General features: G+C 42.9%; 1 protein-coding gene across 5 annotated transcripts in view; it reads left to right on the forward strand.

Annotated features, from left to right (window-relative positions):
- map7d3 (MAP7 domain containing 3) overlaps positions 1 to 15,516 on the forward strand; it is a 42,630-nt gene extending 27,114 nt beyond the window's left edge. For all 5 annotated transcript variants that reach the window (XM_084085691.1, XM_084085692.1, XM_084085694.1 and 2 more), the window contains 9 exons: positions 6,156 to 6,286; positions 6,411 to 6,673; positions 8,222 to 8,351; positions 8,684 to 8,969; positions 9,401 to 9,454; positions 9,546 to 9,642; positions 9,975 to 10,164; positions 11,602 to 11,894; positions 12,074 to 15,516. In XM_084085691.1, coding sequence (XP_083941817.1) covers positions 6,156 to 6,286; positions 6,411 to 6,673; positions 8,222 to 8,351; positions 8,684 to 8,969; positions 9,401 to 9,454; positions 9,546 to 9,642; positions 9,975 to 10,164; positions 11,602 to 11,894; positions 12,074 to 12,081 — 1,452 coding nt within the window. In that variant the 3' untranslated portion in view covers positions 12,082 to 15,516. The remainder of the gene's footprint in view (positions 1 to 6,155; positions 6,287 to 6,410; positions 6,674 to 8,221; positions 8,352 to 8,683; positions 8,970 to 9,400; positions 9,455 to 9,545; positions 9,643 to 9,974; positions 10,165 to 11,601; positions 11,895 to 12,073) is intronic.
- Positions 15,517 to 15,733: the final 217 nt, after the last annotated feature.

Below are 15,733 nucleotides of genomic sequence, written 5' to 3' on the forward strand. Positions count from 1 at the left end.
TTTTGGATGGACATCCAAATGCTTAAGGATCATCATGCTTAAGGAAAGTGAACCAATGCCAGATTTATATGCAAATGTCCTGGTACATTTGCCTGTCAAAACAGCCCCGTCAGATGGTAGTCATAGGGAAAACCATTTTTTCTGCTGCACTTTCACCGGGGTCATAATTTCGATTTGAATTTGCTCATATACAGTCACGATGTCATTCCACAGTGCTACTGCTACTACCACCTTTGTTTTTTTGCATGGTATGTCTCATATATACCTACGTAGGGTAATTCACTCTACACATCTATTTATCCAAAATACAGGTAGCATTTATCCTACCAAAGTATATTCATTGGTCTGTGATGTATTGGCTGGTGCCTGCAGATGTGTGGTGGTTGGGCTGTCATGATCATGACACTTAAGTTTATGATGAATTTTCATACAAATAATTGCTTCTTTATTGTGATCCCCATTAGCTACCACAAAGTGGTCGCTAGTCTTCCCGGGCGATTTAATGATTTAATTGTGTTTTTGGCATCGCATTGAACTTTGGAACATAATAGAAATTACATTTTCTATTTGCCTTTTTATGCAGCAGTGGCGCATTAGAGCCATTAATATAGAGCATTTGTCTTGGAATCCAAAGGTTCCAGGTTCGATCCCCTGGCTCCTCCGGCCCGCATGTTGAATTGTCCTTGAGCAAGACACCTGACCCCTAACTGCTCCCCATGAGCAAGTTGGTGCCTTGCATGATTTCCTTGTGTGTGTGTGTGTGTGTGTGTGTGTGTGTGTGTGTGTGTGTGTGTGTGTGTGTGTGTGTGTGTGTGTGTGTGTGTGTGTGTGTGTGTGTGTGTGTGTGTGTGTGTGTGTACTGTGAATGGGTTAATGTGAAGTACATTGTAAAGCGCTTTGAAGGCTCAGAAAGACTACAAAGGCTCTATATAAGTGCAGTCTGTGTACAATTACCATTATGCTTTGTAAACAAACATTGCACAAGGCTGATATGACAAATAACTAAATCAAATAATATACAAAGAAATGACTGATGATGACCAGTAGTCTGGTACTGTTAATCTAAATAAATAATCCACTATGGCCAAAACGGTCCATATCCATAATAATTGGAACAAGGTCACAATGCATTCATTTTGAGCTTGTAGATCGGCTATTTTAGCAAATTTTATTTATTTATGCCTAAATGCCCCAAATAGTGATTTCAGGTTTGAAGTGGTTAAAAGAGCGTGGACAGCAACATGTTCATAATGATGGAAAATAAAATGACATTACTGTACTGTTGATTTCATCCAGCTGCTTTTATACAGATGAATCGAAAGTTAGCTCAAATAATTGTGATCAGGCCTAGCTGGGTCTTGTGGGGATTTTCTCAGTCAGTAGGCACATGGTGCCTGGCTCTTTCTGCCTAACTGTTCCCCTGTGTGCCATGAAGGGCCACATTGTCCCAACCAGAGACAATGGGATCCACAATAGGGTGGCTGCTGTAGGAACAGGTCAGGCCATGCAAAGTAAAACCACACCCTGACCCTCGGGCCTTGTGTTAATGCCCTGTGGCTGTGGGTTTGTTCACTGTCTCAACTTCTGTCCTCCACAGAAACGCATGTTTGGCCCAGTGATTTGGAGTCACATTACTGCTGACCATATTCCAAGTATACTTATTTTTTTGAGTTTTGAGGAAATGAATGGGCTAAACAGCCCTTTAAAGTGATTTGGCTCTGTAGATGTTGGGGCACATCTGATGGGTGAGGGTGTGTCCTGAGTCGCCTAGACTTCACTTAGCTGCTTACACACATTGCCGATGCCCTTTTGACTGTAAACAAAATAAATTAATGATGCGATACCTATTCTCTTCATTACAAATATCCCAGTTGCCAGTGAAATGGCTACAATTGAAATAACATTTTAGGCATTTAGCAGACGTTCTCGTCCAGAGTGACGTGCAAGATCGGAAAAGCAGACTAAGCATGAACTCTAGTCAACAAGGTAAATAGTCACATAAGTAAGAGTGCATTGTGAAAAATGTAGTGCCTCAAATAAACTAGAATACCACCAGGTGTACAATGAACCTAGCATCTCTCAAAACAACATGCTATCTATATGACATTCTTAACTTTTGTGTTCAAGGGGAAAAAAAGTGACCAAGACATATCTGCATAGTAAACTAGCATCTATTGGAGGAAGGTGGCAAGAACTTAAGGGATATAAGGAAAGATTAGTTCTAGGGGGTGCGGTGGTCGACTACGGCAGAAAATTGGGAGTGTGTCTGTCGTTCTGACTGCAGTGGGGAGGGTTTATTCTACAGTTTGAAATCCAGAAGGGAGAAAAGCCTAGGACGTGTGGAGTGTTGTCCAGGGTGTTTTAGGGAAGGCTCAAACAGTATTCCTGTGTTAGCGGATTAGCGTTGGGTCATGTCTTGAAGGTTTGGGGTACCATGCGTTTGACTGCCTTGGTGGCCAACACCAGTGGTTTGTACTGGGTGCAGTAACCCACTGAAGCTAGTGTAGTTTATCTCCAAACCATATACCATGTACTTCTTTAGCGAGCTTTAGCCAGCTGCCCATTGCCTAATTCTAATTCAGGAGTAGCTTCAATAGGGACCCAATTAGCTTTTCCTCAACTGTTCTGAAGCCAAACGAGTTCCCGCCATTCCGTGATAAGAGTTTTGTGAACCGTTATCATTTGAGTTTCCAAAATTAGGATGAGATTTACACTGCTATATCTGAAAGGTGGCCAGCCATGCCAGCTGTTTTGTGTGTGTGTGTGTGTGTGTGTGTGTGTCCCTTCACCCATTATAACCAGGAAAGCATCTGTGTAACTTAGATTTTTGCGTTGGCTATTCAAAGATAGCAGATATACAAGCTCACAGCACGTCACTTTCACCGCGCTGCGAGCTTGTACATCTGCTATTTTTGAACATTTTTCAAAAAATCTTGAAAGTGTGAGAACTACTGATTTTATAAGGCATTTGTAGAATCGGCCTCAGGCCCCAGGAAAGAGACCTGCGTGTGAAAGTCCCCATGATACAGAGAGAGAGCGACTCAGTCTCAACGACATACAACGACATAATATTTATTCAAAATGTACAAAAATGTATGTTGCTATATACTGTACATAGCAACGTATAGGGGTTCCCGGTCTAAATGGGTTTAACTAACTAGGACTGTCATTGTCCACTTCAAATCACTCAAAACACGTAATTTGCTAATCTGGCATGCTCATTTGGCAATTATACATGTCTGTGATTTCAAGACGACGCTGTATTATATTAGTTTAAACTTTAGGTGCAAGGCCTTCCAGTCATTGGCAGTCTAAACTCAAAGATGTGATTAGAATTTGGTCAAAAGATAGGAGAATGAGGTCCAGGTCAACATTTCAGCCACTGCTAAACATTAAACGCATTACTGCCTCGCTGTCGCAAGTTGTCCATAATGTCAGTATATTTGACAGACTGAGCACAATGGGGTAAAATATACAAAAGATAGAACATTTAACAAGTTGGTGGTTAATATAACCATTACCAAACAAACCTTTTACCAGTTTGATTGATTGAATACTTTATTTAGAAGTTTGCTGAAAAAAAGCACATAAATACAAGGTCAACAAAATAGGAGTAAAAAGCTCATAAAAGCCTAATGGCTTGTTTCAAATGGGGTCCTTTTGTACTCAATTCATATTGACATTAAATGACAGACAGATATACACCACTACTACTACTACTACAGATCCCTAGTTTCGTATTGGAATGGAGGTGCTTTGTTGACATTCGATACATGTCTGTATTTGACACAAAACCATTTGTCTGATGAGAATGTGAGCTCTTCACCTGAAAAGCCTGTAATCAACCATCATGGGATTACATGCACTTAAGTGTCTATAGATACACACGGAGATACGCCCAGGAACGTCCGGGAACGCCCCATTCGATTTTAGCTTGGGGGAAAACAGAATGATCTGCCTCATAGAGTTACATCATACACGATCGTTTGGATCACTTTCAGAGCTATTTTATGGACGATAGAAACATTGACAGCCAAGAAAAATCCATCAGAAGGAGAGCTGGAACACAATCGTCCACTCGCCCTCGGAAAAGTTTACTTATTAAGATATATGTGACTAAAAAGAACAAACATTGCCAATCTATGAGCTCACAGCGCGTCGGAACGCGACGCGTTGTAACTGAGCTAGATTTGCAATGTTTGGTTTATGTTCCCCCCAGAATACGTAAAGTGGGGTTCATGTGGTTTATCAGATTATCCTTATATCTTATTGCATGAGTCAAGTTTCAGCACAAGCACCACTGAGATCGGAGATCTGTTTCCCTCTTTCACCTCGGGCCGTTGTGTTGGATCCTCTGTCCAGTCAGGACAACATTCCAGTCGGACTCTTGTTTAAATTGCTAATGTAACGTTCCTTGTCGAGTGGCAACAAGGTTCTGTGCCTGTGATCTGGCAAGCCATGACGCCTGCTTTTTAAATTGGTATACTTTTACAGCATATGAGTTTGAAAACCTCGGTCTATACCAGCTGGGGGAAATCTATGTTTTCCCCCGAGCCGACTCCGCCCCCCTAGGTACGGCCCACTGATGACACTACATTACTGTCTTTTATGAATAGTTGTGGATATATCTCCTCAACTGTCTCACAGTAGTAAATATTCTGACATGTCATTGGAGCAGCCTTTTGTGTGTTGACTCTTCAGTGCTTTCCCACCGCAATCATTGAATACCTACTGTACATCAATACGCCCTCATCCCAGGGGCAAGCTTCGGCCACTTTGAGCATGGATGGATGGATAGGAACGTTTCCTGAAACTGTTCCAAAAATCCAGGAATGGTCACTATTTAAACTGTTCCCCATATCCCTCCATTATGTTAAAGGACGACTTCACCCATTTTCAACTTAACATAATTGCTCATCACTAATGCTCATTATAATATGGTACCATTTCTGTCTACTTGGTTTGTGTCTCAGAGGAGGGCTTGTTTGGACAGTTCAGAAACCCACCTTCCAGTGATATCATCGATGGGGAATCTAAGCTAATAGAAACTGCAGGCTTTATATTCCTGGAAAGTTAGCATGCTATAATGGATGACATTATATGTTAATACAAATCTAAATAGAATATTCTTCTTTAAAAAAAAAAAAAAAACCTGCCTAACGATGATGTCACTCGTCGGCGGGTTTCTGAAATGTCCACAGCCCTCCTATGAGACACAGACCGAGTAGATTTTTGTATTATTATCATGAGCATTATTGAGGACCAATTATATGAAGATGAGTTGAAAATGGGTGAAGCCGTCCTTTAAGAGAATTACCATGAATTGTATTCTTATGCTTGTAAACATGTGGTGCTCACACCTAGTCTAATCTGAATGCAACACGCCTAAATGTTACCTAAACAACACATATTTGATCCGGTGTGTGTATTGCACATATCTTCTGGAGGGTTATACTGTAGGTGCATACATACTGTACATGTGTCTCTCTGTGTCTGTGGGTGACCTTGCCGTGCCCCAGCTGAGTGCTTTGGCACATGAGCATTAAAAATGGATGAATTAGAAGCCTGACAACATGGCCACCTAATGTCCACCACGCCTCAGCAGGGTTATTTGAAACCCTCAGAGATCCGCACTGCTGCAGAGAGGCCAGGGAAGAACAGACTGAGTCACCGGGTCTCGTGAATCAAATGATACGGTCACTTTTCCACGTTGGCATTCTAGAAGTTCCATACAGTTGATTCCTTGTCACAAGTGAGGACGTGATCTCTCCCCTGCTCCCCTCTCCTCAAGGATTTTAACCATACTACTGCTCTTCAATTATGATATTGATATTATGATTATACTTTTCTACTTCTGATCTGTATGTGGAGATCTCACTGCAGTGAGTGAGCAGTGGCTGGTAGTCGGTACCTGTGATTATGGCCGTGTGAAGACTTGATCCCTCTCCGACGTCGCTAACAATTTAGTTACATAACGTATAAATGTTTGTTTATGAAACTGCCTGTTGACATGCTCTAATCCCTGGAGGTATTTGGGGGATTAGCCATGTGAGTTCTCAACGTATTAAGACTGAAGCCGCTAAGACTGAAAGTGAAAGTATTATGAATTCTGACTCTCTGCTCTTCCTCCTCCCCCTCTCCTTGTGGAACTACAGAAGGACAAACGGTTTACATCGCCTGTGGCCAAGCGTCCGGCCTCCCCCTCCAATGCCCTGGGACGCAACCGCTCGCCCTCGCCGGCCCCCAACCCCAGCCCGAAGAGGACGCCCTCCCCAGCCGCAGCCAAGTAAGACACCCCCCAAACCCTCCTTGTCGTGCACAGCCTGGAGGATTCGTTGAGTTGTCTGTCTGCGTACCATTATAACCATCCTGATGAACATAACATGTAAATCTCCCTTTACCTCCCACAGGCATAGTCCCCGCACTCGCCCCAATTCACCCGGGGGGAAACAGCGCCCCCCATCCCCGCAGCCCACATCGTCAGCTAAACCTCCACCCATCCAGAAACCATCTCTGACCCCTACAGGACCCCCCACCCTGCGCAAAAGGGACTCCAAGCCCAAGGACCTGTGCCCTGTCCAGGCTGTGGCCCCTCTGTCTGCTGAAAACACCCCCAGTCCCTCTCCCTCTCCCTCCCCCTCGGCCACTGCCAGCAAGACCAAAGACAAAGACGGTGAGGAAAAGACAGGGTTATGGTTTGACCACTTTCAACCTGGCGTCCCTATTTTGGGCGTGTTAATACAGGCAAAACATTTAACAAAAACAAATTTAAAAGGGGCAGGGGGAAAAAGGGGGAAAGACAAGCTCACAACAGGTCACAATGCGATGTGAGCGTGTAGATCGGCTATTTTCACTATTTGTCATGCAACAAAATATGTTGGGTGGTTTATACCAACCGTTTCCTCAGTACAAACATAGCATCTCTCATCATACTACCATAATGTGTTGCCAATGTCAACAATGATGGAAGACACGTAGGCAACATTTTGGGGTTAACGGTAATTTGTCTCATGTCTGTGGCTTCCGTCAGCTTCTTTTGTTCATATCGACTTCCTTCCATTGTAATTGGGGCTTATTGAGCTAGGCCCAATGCATGGTCTGCTGACATATAGGTTTGCATGTCTGTCACGAGGGATTATTATGCTGCTGACCAGGATGTTTGCGCTTATGCATGTTGACAGAAAGGTGTGTGAGCTTGCAATGCGACAGTTCTGGGCTGCAATAAGGAATAGGTCAGTTTTGTATGGCTACAAGAACTGCAGTATCCTCAGGAGCCTCATCTATTTTGATGTCCAGGTCCTTTTCAGTCATGTGTTGGTGTTCTCGTGTTTGTTGTGAAGTGGTTGATTTGTGTTTGAGACTGACGTGGCAGCAGGTCAGTTAGCAGTAAAGTCTCAGAGGAGCAGGGGAGCCATTAACTCCCAGCTGGAGACACATCCTGTCACAGGAATGACGAATGCAGCTGTAGCCACTGCCACCTCCTGGACAGAAGCATGCTCTGCACACAGTATAACTTATTATTATTGGCATGATATACACCAATTGTTGAACACTATATAGACCTTCACAGCGAGTTTCCGGAAGTATAAATCCCATCCCTTTCCTCCATAGAGGATTTTATAATCAGCTTTGTCGTAACAATCCAATGTAGACTTAATTACTTAAGTTATCACTAGGCTCCTGGTTGTAAAACGATGCTAGAAGCCACACGTCTGTATGTAATCAATCTAGTTTAAAGAACTAGAATTGAATTCGCAATGTCATGGAGAAGTACTGCACTACACACAATGCTGTAACATCCGGTGAGTGTAACACCTAACATCCGGGGAGTGTAACACCTGACGTGGCGTCGACATCTTTGATTGGTGGAGCTTACATTACTATGGAAATGTTTCCGCTCTCCCCTGAGAATCGCATGTGCGTTTGTACTTCCTTGATCCCATAGCCCGGAGACACAAACGCAAATCACATGCTGTGTGTGTGCGCGCGTGTGCTAATCAAAACTTATTTAAAATATTGTCTTACCTTAGGTTTAGGTTAAGTGCGATTGTTTATTGCTGTACCACACATGGACAAATTACATCATCAGCCTGTGACAGACGTTGTCCCCCTTGAGTAAAAGATTAACCATTTCCAAAATAAATAAAATATTAACTCAAAGTAGAAATATTGGTACAGAGGGCTTTTTCTTGAACTAATCTTTATCTCTCTGTGTTTTCAGACTCCAAGGCCACGATGGGAACCAACTCAGCCGCTGAGGCTGCCAAGATCCTGGCAGAGAACCGCCGACTCGTTAGAGAGCAGAAGGAGAGAGATGAGCAACTCAGAATACAGAGGGAGGAGGAGGAGAGGTGGGAGATGCAATTTCACTAATGTTGTTGGAAAAGTAATCCTCCGCATGCACTCAAACTAGGGCATGCGGAGGTCTATATCACTTCAAATCATGATTAGTTCAACTTTTGCCTCGATTACGGGTAATAAATAATAATTTAATATTTAATAATAATAAAAAGTAAAAGAAACTCCAAATGTATGTATATAAAAATAAAAAACCTGTTCCTCATTTATTCGATGAACCTACATGAGCACGATTAAGTCTGTAATTGGTTCTAAATATCGGTTTCGATATATGTTGGGTTAAGTGCCCGGTCCTACCTCAAGCTCTTCTTCACACCATCCGCAGGCTGAGACAGGAGGAGGAGAAACGCCTGGCGGAGGAGGCTCGCCTTAAGCGCCTGGAGGAGGAGGCGAGGCTGGCAGAAGAGAGGAAGAAGAGAGAGGAGGAAGACGCCGTGCTGGCGGAGGAGGAGAGGGCAAGGCTAGCCGTGGAGGAGGCCGAGAGACAGGTGGAGCTCCAGAAGGAGCGTGAGGAGGCCGAGGCCAAGGCCCTGGAGGAGGCGGAGAAGGTCCGCCTGGAGAGAGACCGCGTCATGCAGCAGAACCAGCATGAACGCATGGAGAGGAAAAAGGTGAGGAATGGATGGATGGAGAGAATCTCCTTTAACCACTTAAACTAATACATGCAACTGTACTTGGTGCACTCTTTCTTTTCACTCTACGTGCTTGTAGATTTATTTTTGGCAAATGTTCCCCCCAGAATAGGGATGCTGGGCCTGAGAGGTTAAGTGTCAAAGCACAAAAAGTACTGTGTTACTGTATGACAGTGAGGACTGATTCAAATAGGAAGTGGTGAATGTAATTTGGTTTTACCCACTAGAGGTGGAAACATTAAATCACAGAAAGTGATTCTATTCTTACTTATTAAAATGTTACTTTTGGCCCAAGTCTCACATCAACAGCTAAATGTTTTCATCATCATTATGGCGTTGTGTTGTACCAAGAGGGGAATAAAAGTGAAGTGAATAATTTATATTCCGATCACACCCTTTTCTGTTTTCAGAGAATAGATGAAATAATGAAGAGAACAAGAAGAGGGGACCAAAACGACTTGAAGGTGAGGTCGCTATAGCAGCCGAGTATTTTTTTGATGAAGAGCCCGTCGGCAGAGTGCGTTTTGTTGATGCATCGTCTGTCTCCCCTTGCAGAGAGACGAGGATAAGGATGCTCAAGAGGACCTTGACGAGGATGCTCAAGACGACATTGACGAGGACGGAGAGGACCAGATGAACTATGAAGACAGGGGTATGTGTCCGTGCTTCAGCCCACTGATGCATGGTTGCAATGCAAACCCTAGTTGCTTGCTAAACCACTTTCAACCTGATGTCCCTATTTTGGGCATGTCATTAGGTGTCATAGGTGTAAAGTCCCCCCCAAAAAAATCAAAAAATAGGGTCATGTTGTGACACGTTGTGAGCTTGTTGATCAGCTATTTTAGCCATGTTTGAATTAAGGCATAAGTGTGTGTGTGTGTGCGCGTGTATTTGCATATACTTTGTATGAATGGCTCGTCTGTTTGCATCGGCAGAAATCTCTGCGTGACTCGTGACTCATCTTCCCCTCTTTTGTTTTTTCAGAGAACGACGCGGAGCAGATGGGGGACGTCGCCATGGACACGGACGTAGCCGACAGAGATGAGCACGGCCTGTCGTCCGGCGAGCCAATGGGAGAGCGAGAGGAGCCCGTGGGCAGTGTGAATGGAACGCCAGAGACTGATGACCAAGAGAATAATAACGGCATGAGTGCGGATGAAACTCAGGCAGTGAGGTATGACTGAAGCTGCAGCACATGCACCCTTGCAGCACTGTACAGCAGCTGACCTGGGACAAAAACATCATTGTTCGATTATTTTTTTATTTTTTTATTGTTGGGGGACATAGAGCAAATGGTCTGGCCAGCCGGGAACCAAACTGGGGAGGACTCCCTGATCAGGGCATTTTGTGCATTAAACACTTGCATTTTGTGCATTTTCCCTGTTACCCCTGACTTTCACAATGAAGGAAATGTGAAATGAGATCTTGATAATGTCCTTGTATCCAGTATTTATGGATATATGTCCAGAGATCTTATTGCTAACATAATAATTAATTATGATAATTATAACAACAAAGTTGACCTGTTGACTTTCATTTCTGCTAAAAACATTCACTTCTAAACACTTGTATCCTTCAGTCTTCCTTTACCTTGCACACTCACTACCTCAATCTCTCACTCCTTATTAGTGATGTGTGGGTTGGCCTTCAGGTCGGGTGGTTCAGGTCACTAAAACATTACGCGTGGTCTGGTCAGAAATTAGCATAATATCCAGTATTTATGGATATATGTCCAGAGATCTTATTGCTAACATAATAATTAATTATGATAATTATAACAACAAAGTTGACCTGTTGACTTTCATTTCTGCTAAAAACATTCACTTCTAAACACTTGTATCCTTCAGTCTTCCTTTACCTTGCACACTCACTACCTCAATCTCTCACTCCTTATTAGTGATGTGTGGGTTGGCCTTCAGGTCGGGTGGTTCAGGTCACTAAAACATTACGCGTGGTCTGGTCAGAAATTAGCATAATACATTATTTTATTTTATAGCACACATTTGCCAAAAAGGCACAGAATTCGCTAGGTTACCAATTTCTGTGTAGCAAATATCTGGCCAGCTGGCGCATTAAAAAGGACAGACACATCATCCGTGCTGCCCTATGCTTAGACATGCCATTTATCATGAATTTGCATTAAATGAGCGCAAATAAACATAACATTTAGTCACTCGCCAAGCATCTGCTGCATGATTTTAGATTTCCACATCAAATAGATGGGCAGATTCATTCTTGATGATCACTTCGACAGTGTGTGTACCCAAAGCCTTAATATTTAGCCCCCTCCTTTTATCCCTATACACCAAATCTCTTTGCTGATCTACATGTTCACAATGCGTCACATTAAAATGAATTGTGAGCTATTTTTGCTGAATGTTCACCTATGATGACATGCCCAGAATAGGGACACTAGGGTTCATGTGGTTAAGACATGCATATATCAAATCAAAATAAATATAAAAAATAGTAAAAATAAGGTTCAAGGTTCAACTTTTGTGTGACGCTGTCATTTGATCAAGTAGGGCATTCATTTATGAAAAAACACAAAGTTAAAATATAAAGGTAATAGGTTTCTGCCCGACAGCAACGATATGTCATCTCTCTCCAGTCCAGTGCCTAAGAGTCGCCTGGTGGAAGGCTCGGAGTTCCTTAATGAGGTCGACTCCAACAAGGTGGCGCTGGTCCCAGGTCTAAATGGTAAACCCGGCCCCTGGAGCTTTGAAGAGCTCATTGACCTCAACGTCCATGGCAAGGGTCGACCCCTCATCGAGGCCGGCGACGGCAACCAAGGCTTGATCGACTGTGACAAGGGTCCCGATGGGCCCAGGGTAGCCTTTGAGGACAAGGGGTCCGCCGTCAGCAACCTCCACTCCTCCAGTCAACCCATCGAAGCCCTGTCCGGTAAGGAGGGGGGGGGCCGCACGTGTGACTGATCTTCCAGTGGATTGAATTTTCATTTGGGTTTATTTTAGAGCGTTGCACGCCTTTCCGGAGTGAAACTACTACTGAACCGCATTTTCTGACATGTTGCCCACACTAACCCAAGACCTACTGGCTGTTTCTCTCTCTCTCTCTTTTAGAAATGTGATGCTGCTGCCCCTACTGTGGGGAGCGCCTTCCTGTTGCACTCCCAGAATTTCTGTCCGGCCGAGCTCCTCAAAAGACTCCTCCACCCGCTCCACTCAGCTCCTCCCCTGCCCAGATGAGGACCATCAGATGGAGAGGAGAGTCCACCCACCCAGTGCTAAGTTTGCACCCAGTGTGATGAGGATAAAAAAAAAAGAAAACATGAAAAAAAAAGTATGCTTCAGGGAAATCTCAGAATATTCCTTAATGTCTTTGCTTCCATTTCTCCTCTCTCTCTCCTCTACTTAGTTACTCTGACTCTCAGTTCTTTTATAATTTGTTTTGTTCATACTTTGTTTTTTTATTTTTTTGTTTGTAATGGTGCATTGTTGTAATTTATTAATTTTGGCTTATGTGTTACTGTAAATTCTGTTCCCACATGTGTAGTACTTTTTTTTTTTGTCTTTAAGAATATTCCAGAATGCATGCACACTCATGGCTTCGTGAATAGTGTAAGGTATCGTGAGGAAATGGAAGGATCATTAAGACATTCTGTGGTGGGGAGGCTGCTGAGGTATGTGGAGCGTTTTGCACTGTCCCAGGTTCAGGATTTAATTATGACTCCAACTGGGAATGTGATTTAAGATTTAATCGAGTCTTGGATTTGATCCAGTGGCTGTTTTTCGCAGCATCTGACAACATGGCCTTACTGTTTTGTCCCCCAACGCCCAAGCTGCTTGTGGTGATGTTGATCTTTGTTTGTCTGCGTGCTGTTTGGTGCTGCCAGGTTCTATATGTGGGCCTAAGTGCAGCATCACATGGTGCCCTCTCTTGCCATGCATGCCACACATCGCTCTTCCCAAAGCCCTCCAGACTCCCCACTTCCTTTCCCTGTCTTTCCTTTCTTGACCAGTAGAGGGCTTAAGGAGCACAACTCCCAACTGTAAAAGTCAGATTTATACTTTGTCATCAACCGAAATGCAGTTGAAAATATGTTTCTTTCATTCTGTGAAGTATAAATGAGCCTTGAGACCTCTTACTTTATCTTTGGAACTAACGGATGTGGGTATTCAAGAGAACGCTGTAATTAATACATGTGTTAATACATGTGTTCAGTGAAGTTTCACCTGTTGGCTGTTAAGGTTGCATTCATGTGTTGTTTTTGTTTTGGGGGGTGTCACTGTCTGAGGTGTTGACACTTAAGGTTTTACATGTGTGTATATAGACTCCCATGTTGGCTACATGCGTCAGAATATAATTTAATTGCACCGGATGAAAGTTGATGGCGCCTGTAGTCTATGACTCTATGTATCTGTTCCACTCAACTAGCCTACATGATGGACCATAACTTGTAATGCCAGTTATTTCTGTACAAACGAGGTCCATGACTATTATTCATGGGCACTAAAGAGTTGTATGTGTGCACATATGAATATGTACATTACTAGTCCATGAACTGAATTTGAATGGTCTGGGGTTCTCTGTCACAATGCCTAAAGTTCCTCAGGGCTGCGGCTAAAAATGTTCATTCAGGTTTTTCTGCGTCAAGCCTGATTTATACGACATCGTACGTTGGTGTATAAATTAAGCGTTACTCTTTATGGTCACTTTCTTTCACCCTTCCATCTGCGTGGCTTTATTTCTTCTCCCTTTAAACAGTTCCAGTGCTTTCCTACTAAGGCCTAAGATTCTTTAGAGAACACACTAGCTGCTGCTTTTGTACTTCCCATGGCTAAATCATTTCAACTTATTTTTTATAATATATAATTTGGCTGTCTGTTTATATACAGTATATATATATGAAAATATATTTCTACATATTTAAATGTTATTGCATTGTGTATATAATCAGTATTAGGCCCGTGAAGCCGTTTTTTCGGTGGAGCGGTGTTGTCAGGGTGTTTGGTGTCTGTTACTGTACTAATAGAGTTGTGTTGGACTCCTGCCCTCTGCAGGGCAGTCAGTGCTGTTACCATAGTCAGGCCCAACCGGGGCAGCCTCAATACCCAAGCTTTACAGAAATCCCTCTTTAGAACTCTGCAAAACCAGGGCAGGGAGAGTGGATCCACTTATCGTCCAAGGATTTGTGTGTGTGTGTGTGTGTGTGTGTGTGTGTGTGTGTGTGTGTGTGTGTGTGTGTGTGTGTATTTGTGTGTATGTTTTAAAACCCCTGAGCCTTGAATATTGCCTTGATTCCTTTGTAAGTGGAGAGATAGGGAGAGAGCAGAGCTGTTTTCAGTGCTTTGAATTACTACAAAATGTCGGTCATGTTTTGTGAAGTGTTTTGTGACAGCTTGTAGCTTGCATGACATTGCGTGTGGGAGTGTGAATCCACCCAAAACATTTAGATAGGAACAACGTGATATTTGGCCAGTCTTGTCCTGCATGATCATAGTTTTCTGTCTTCTGGTGTGTATACAAAAAAAAACTAACATTTTAAAGCTTGAATTTCCCTATGCTTGAATAGTCCAAACTAGTGGTTTGCGGACCTTGTTGTTATTCCTATTCCTCTGACTTTCAGATTGTCTCATTGAGTAAAACCGCTTTGTACACCCAGCTTCTGTCTACGCCACAGGCTGTGTAGAGCTTAGTTTTGATTAATCAGCATAACGAATGTAACATTCAATGAAACCCCCCCTGAATCATTTTAATGTCTTCCACAGCAGCCCATTTCATTTATTTAGTTCATTTATTAATCTTAACACACACACACACACACACACACACACACACAATGCTTTGCACTGACTCACCTGTGTTGGATAAAGGGCTTTGGGAAATTATGAAGGTTACTGAGGGGTAGCTTTACTGCACCAACTCCTCAGAGTTTATGTGCAGCGCTGCTCTTGAAGGAAATGGAAGTTGTTTGTCTACTTTGCTTATCCAGACTTTGTGTTTTTGATGCATAACCCAAAAGCATGCTTAACACCCCAAACTCCCCAAAACTCGTATCCACTCCATAACCCCTTGCAGTGGAACATAGGGTTGTCACTTAGTTGAGGCTTTCGCTACATTTTGGGTACATCCTGTCATAAATAAGACCTATTAGGGGACCATTCCAGTTGCTGCTTGAACAGATACATATATATATATACTCCAGGACCTACTCTTAATTCCTTATACATTTCTGCAACATGGAGGTCTTGAGTAGCGAGCCAAGCGTTCTTAATCCTCAAGACGGTCATCAAGGTAGAATAGAATGGTGCCTTAGATTGAGATTTAGTTTTTTCTTTTTTCTTTTTTGGTCATAACTATTAAAAAGATAACTAATGTGTCACGTCCTTACCTCGGCCATGACAATCAGTCTACCCGACCAGGGCGACCGTGTGAATTATTAACTTCTCTCTGGAGGCTTTTGAAACATAACTAAGACCTGTCCACAAATTATATTTGTAAATATATCTAAAGTGTACCAAGATGTTGAACTGTTAAAAAAATAATAAAGTTTTGCAAAAAGCTCGTTTTGTCATCTGTTTTTGTTTGATATAAGTCTGATACTATTTTGCAAAATAACCAAGTTCAGGCCGCTACGTGGCATTCCCATCTACGCAGCCTTCAAATCTATAAAATCTAGAAGCGCCAATCAGCACTGTCATCGCAAAGCTTGGCCAAACATTACGTTACATTTTGAGAATCTTTTTTTGTTGACACGTTTTGTGACTAGTGACATTTTG

The sequence above is a fragment of the Gymnoscopelus microlampas genome (genome assembly GCF_963454915.1).
Source record: "Gymnoscopelus microlampas genome assembly, chromosome: 18".
NCBI lineage: Eukaryota > Metazoa > Chordata > Actinopteri > Myctophiformes > Myctophidae > Gymnoscopelus > Gymnoscopelus microlampas.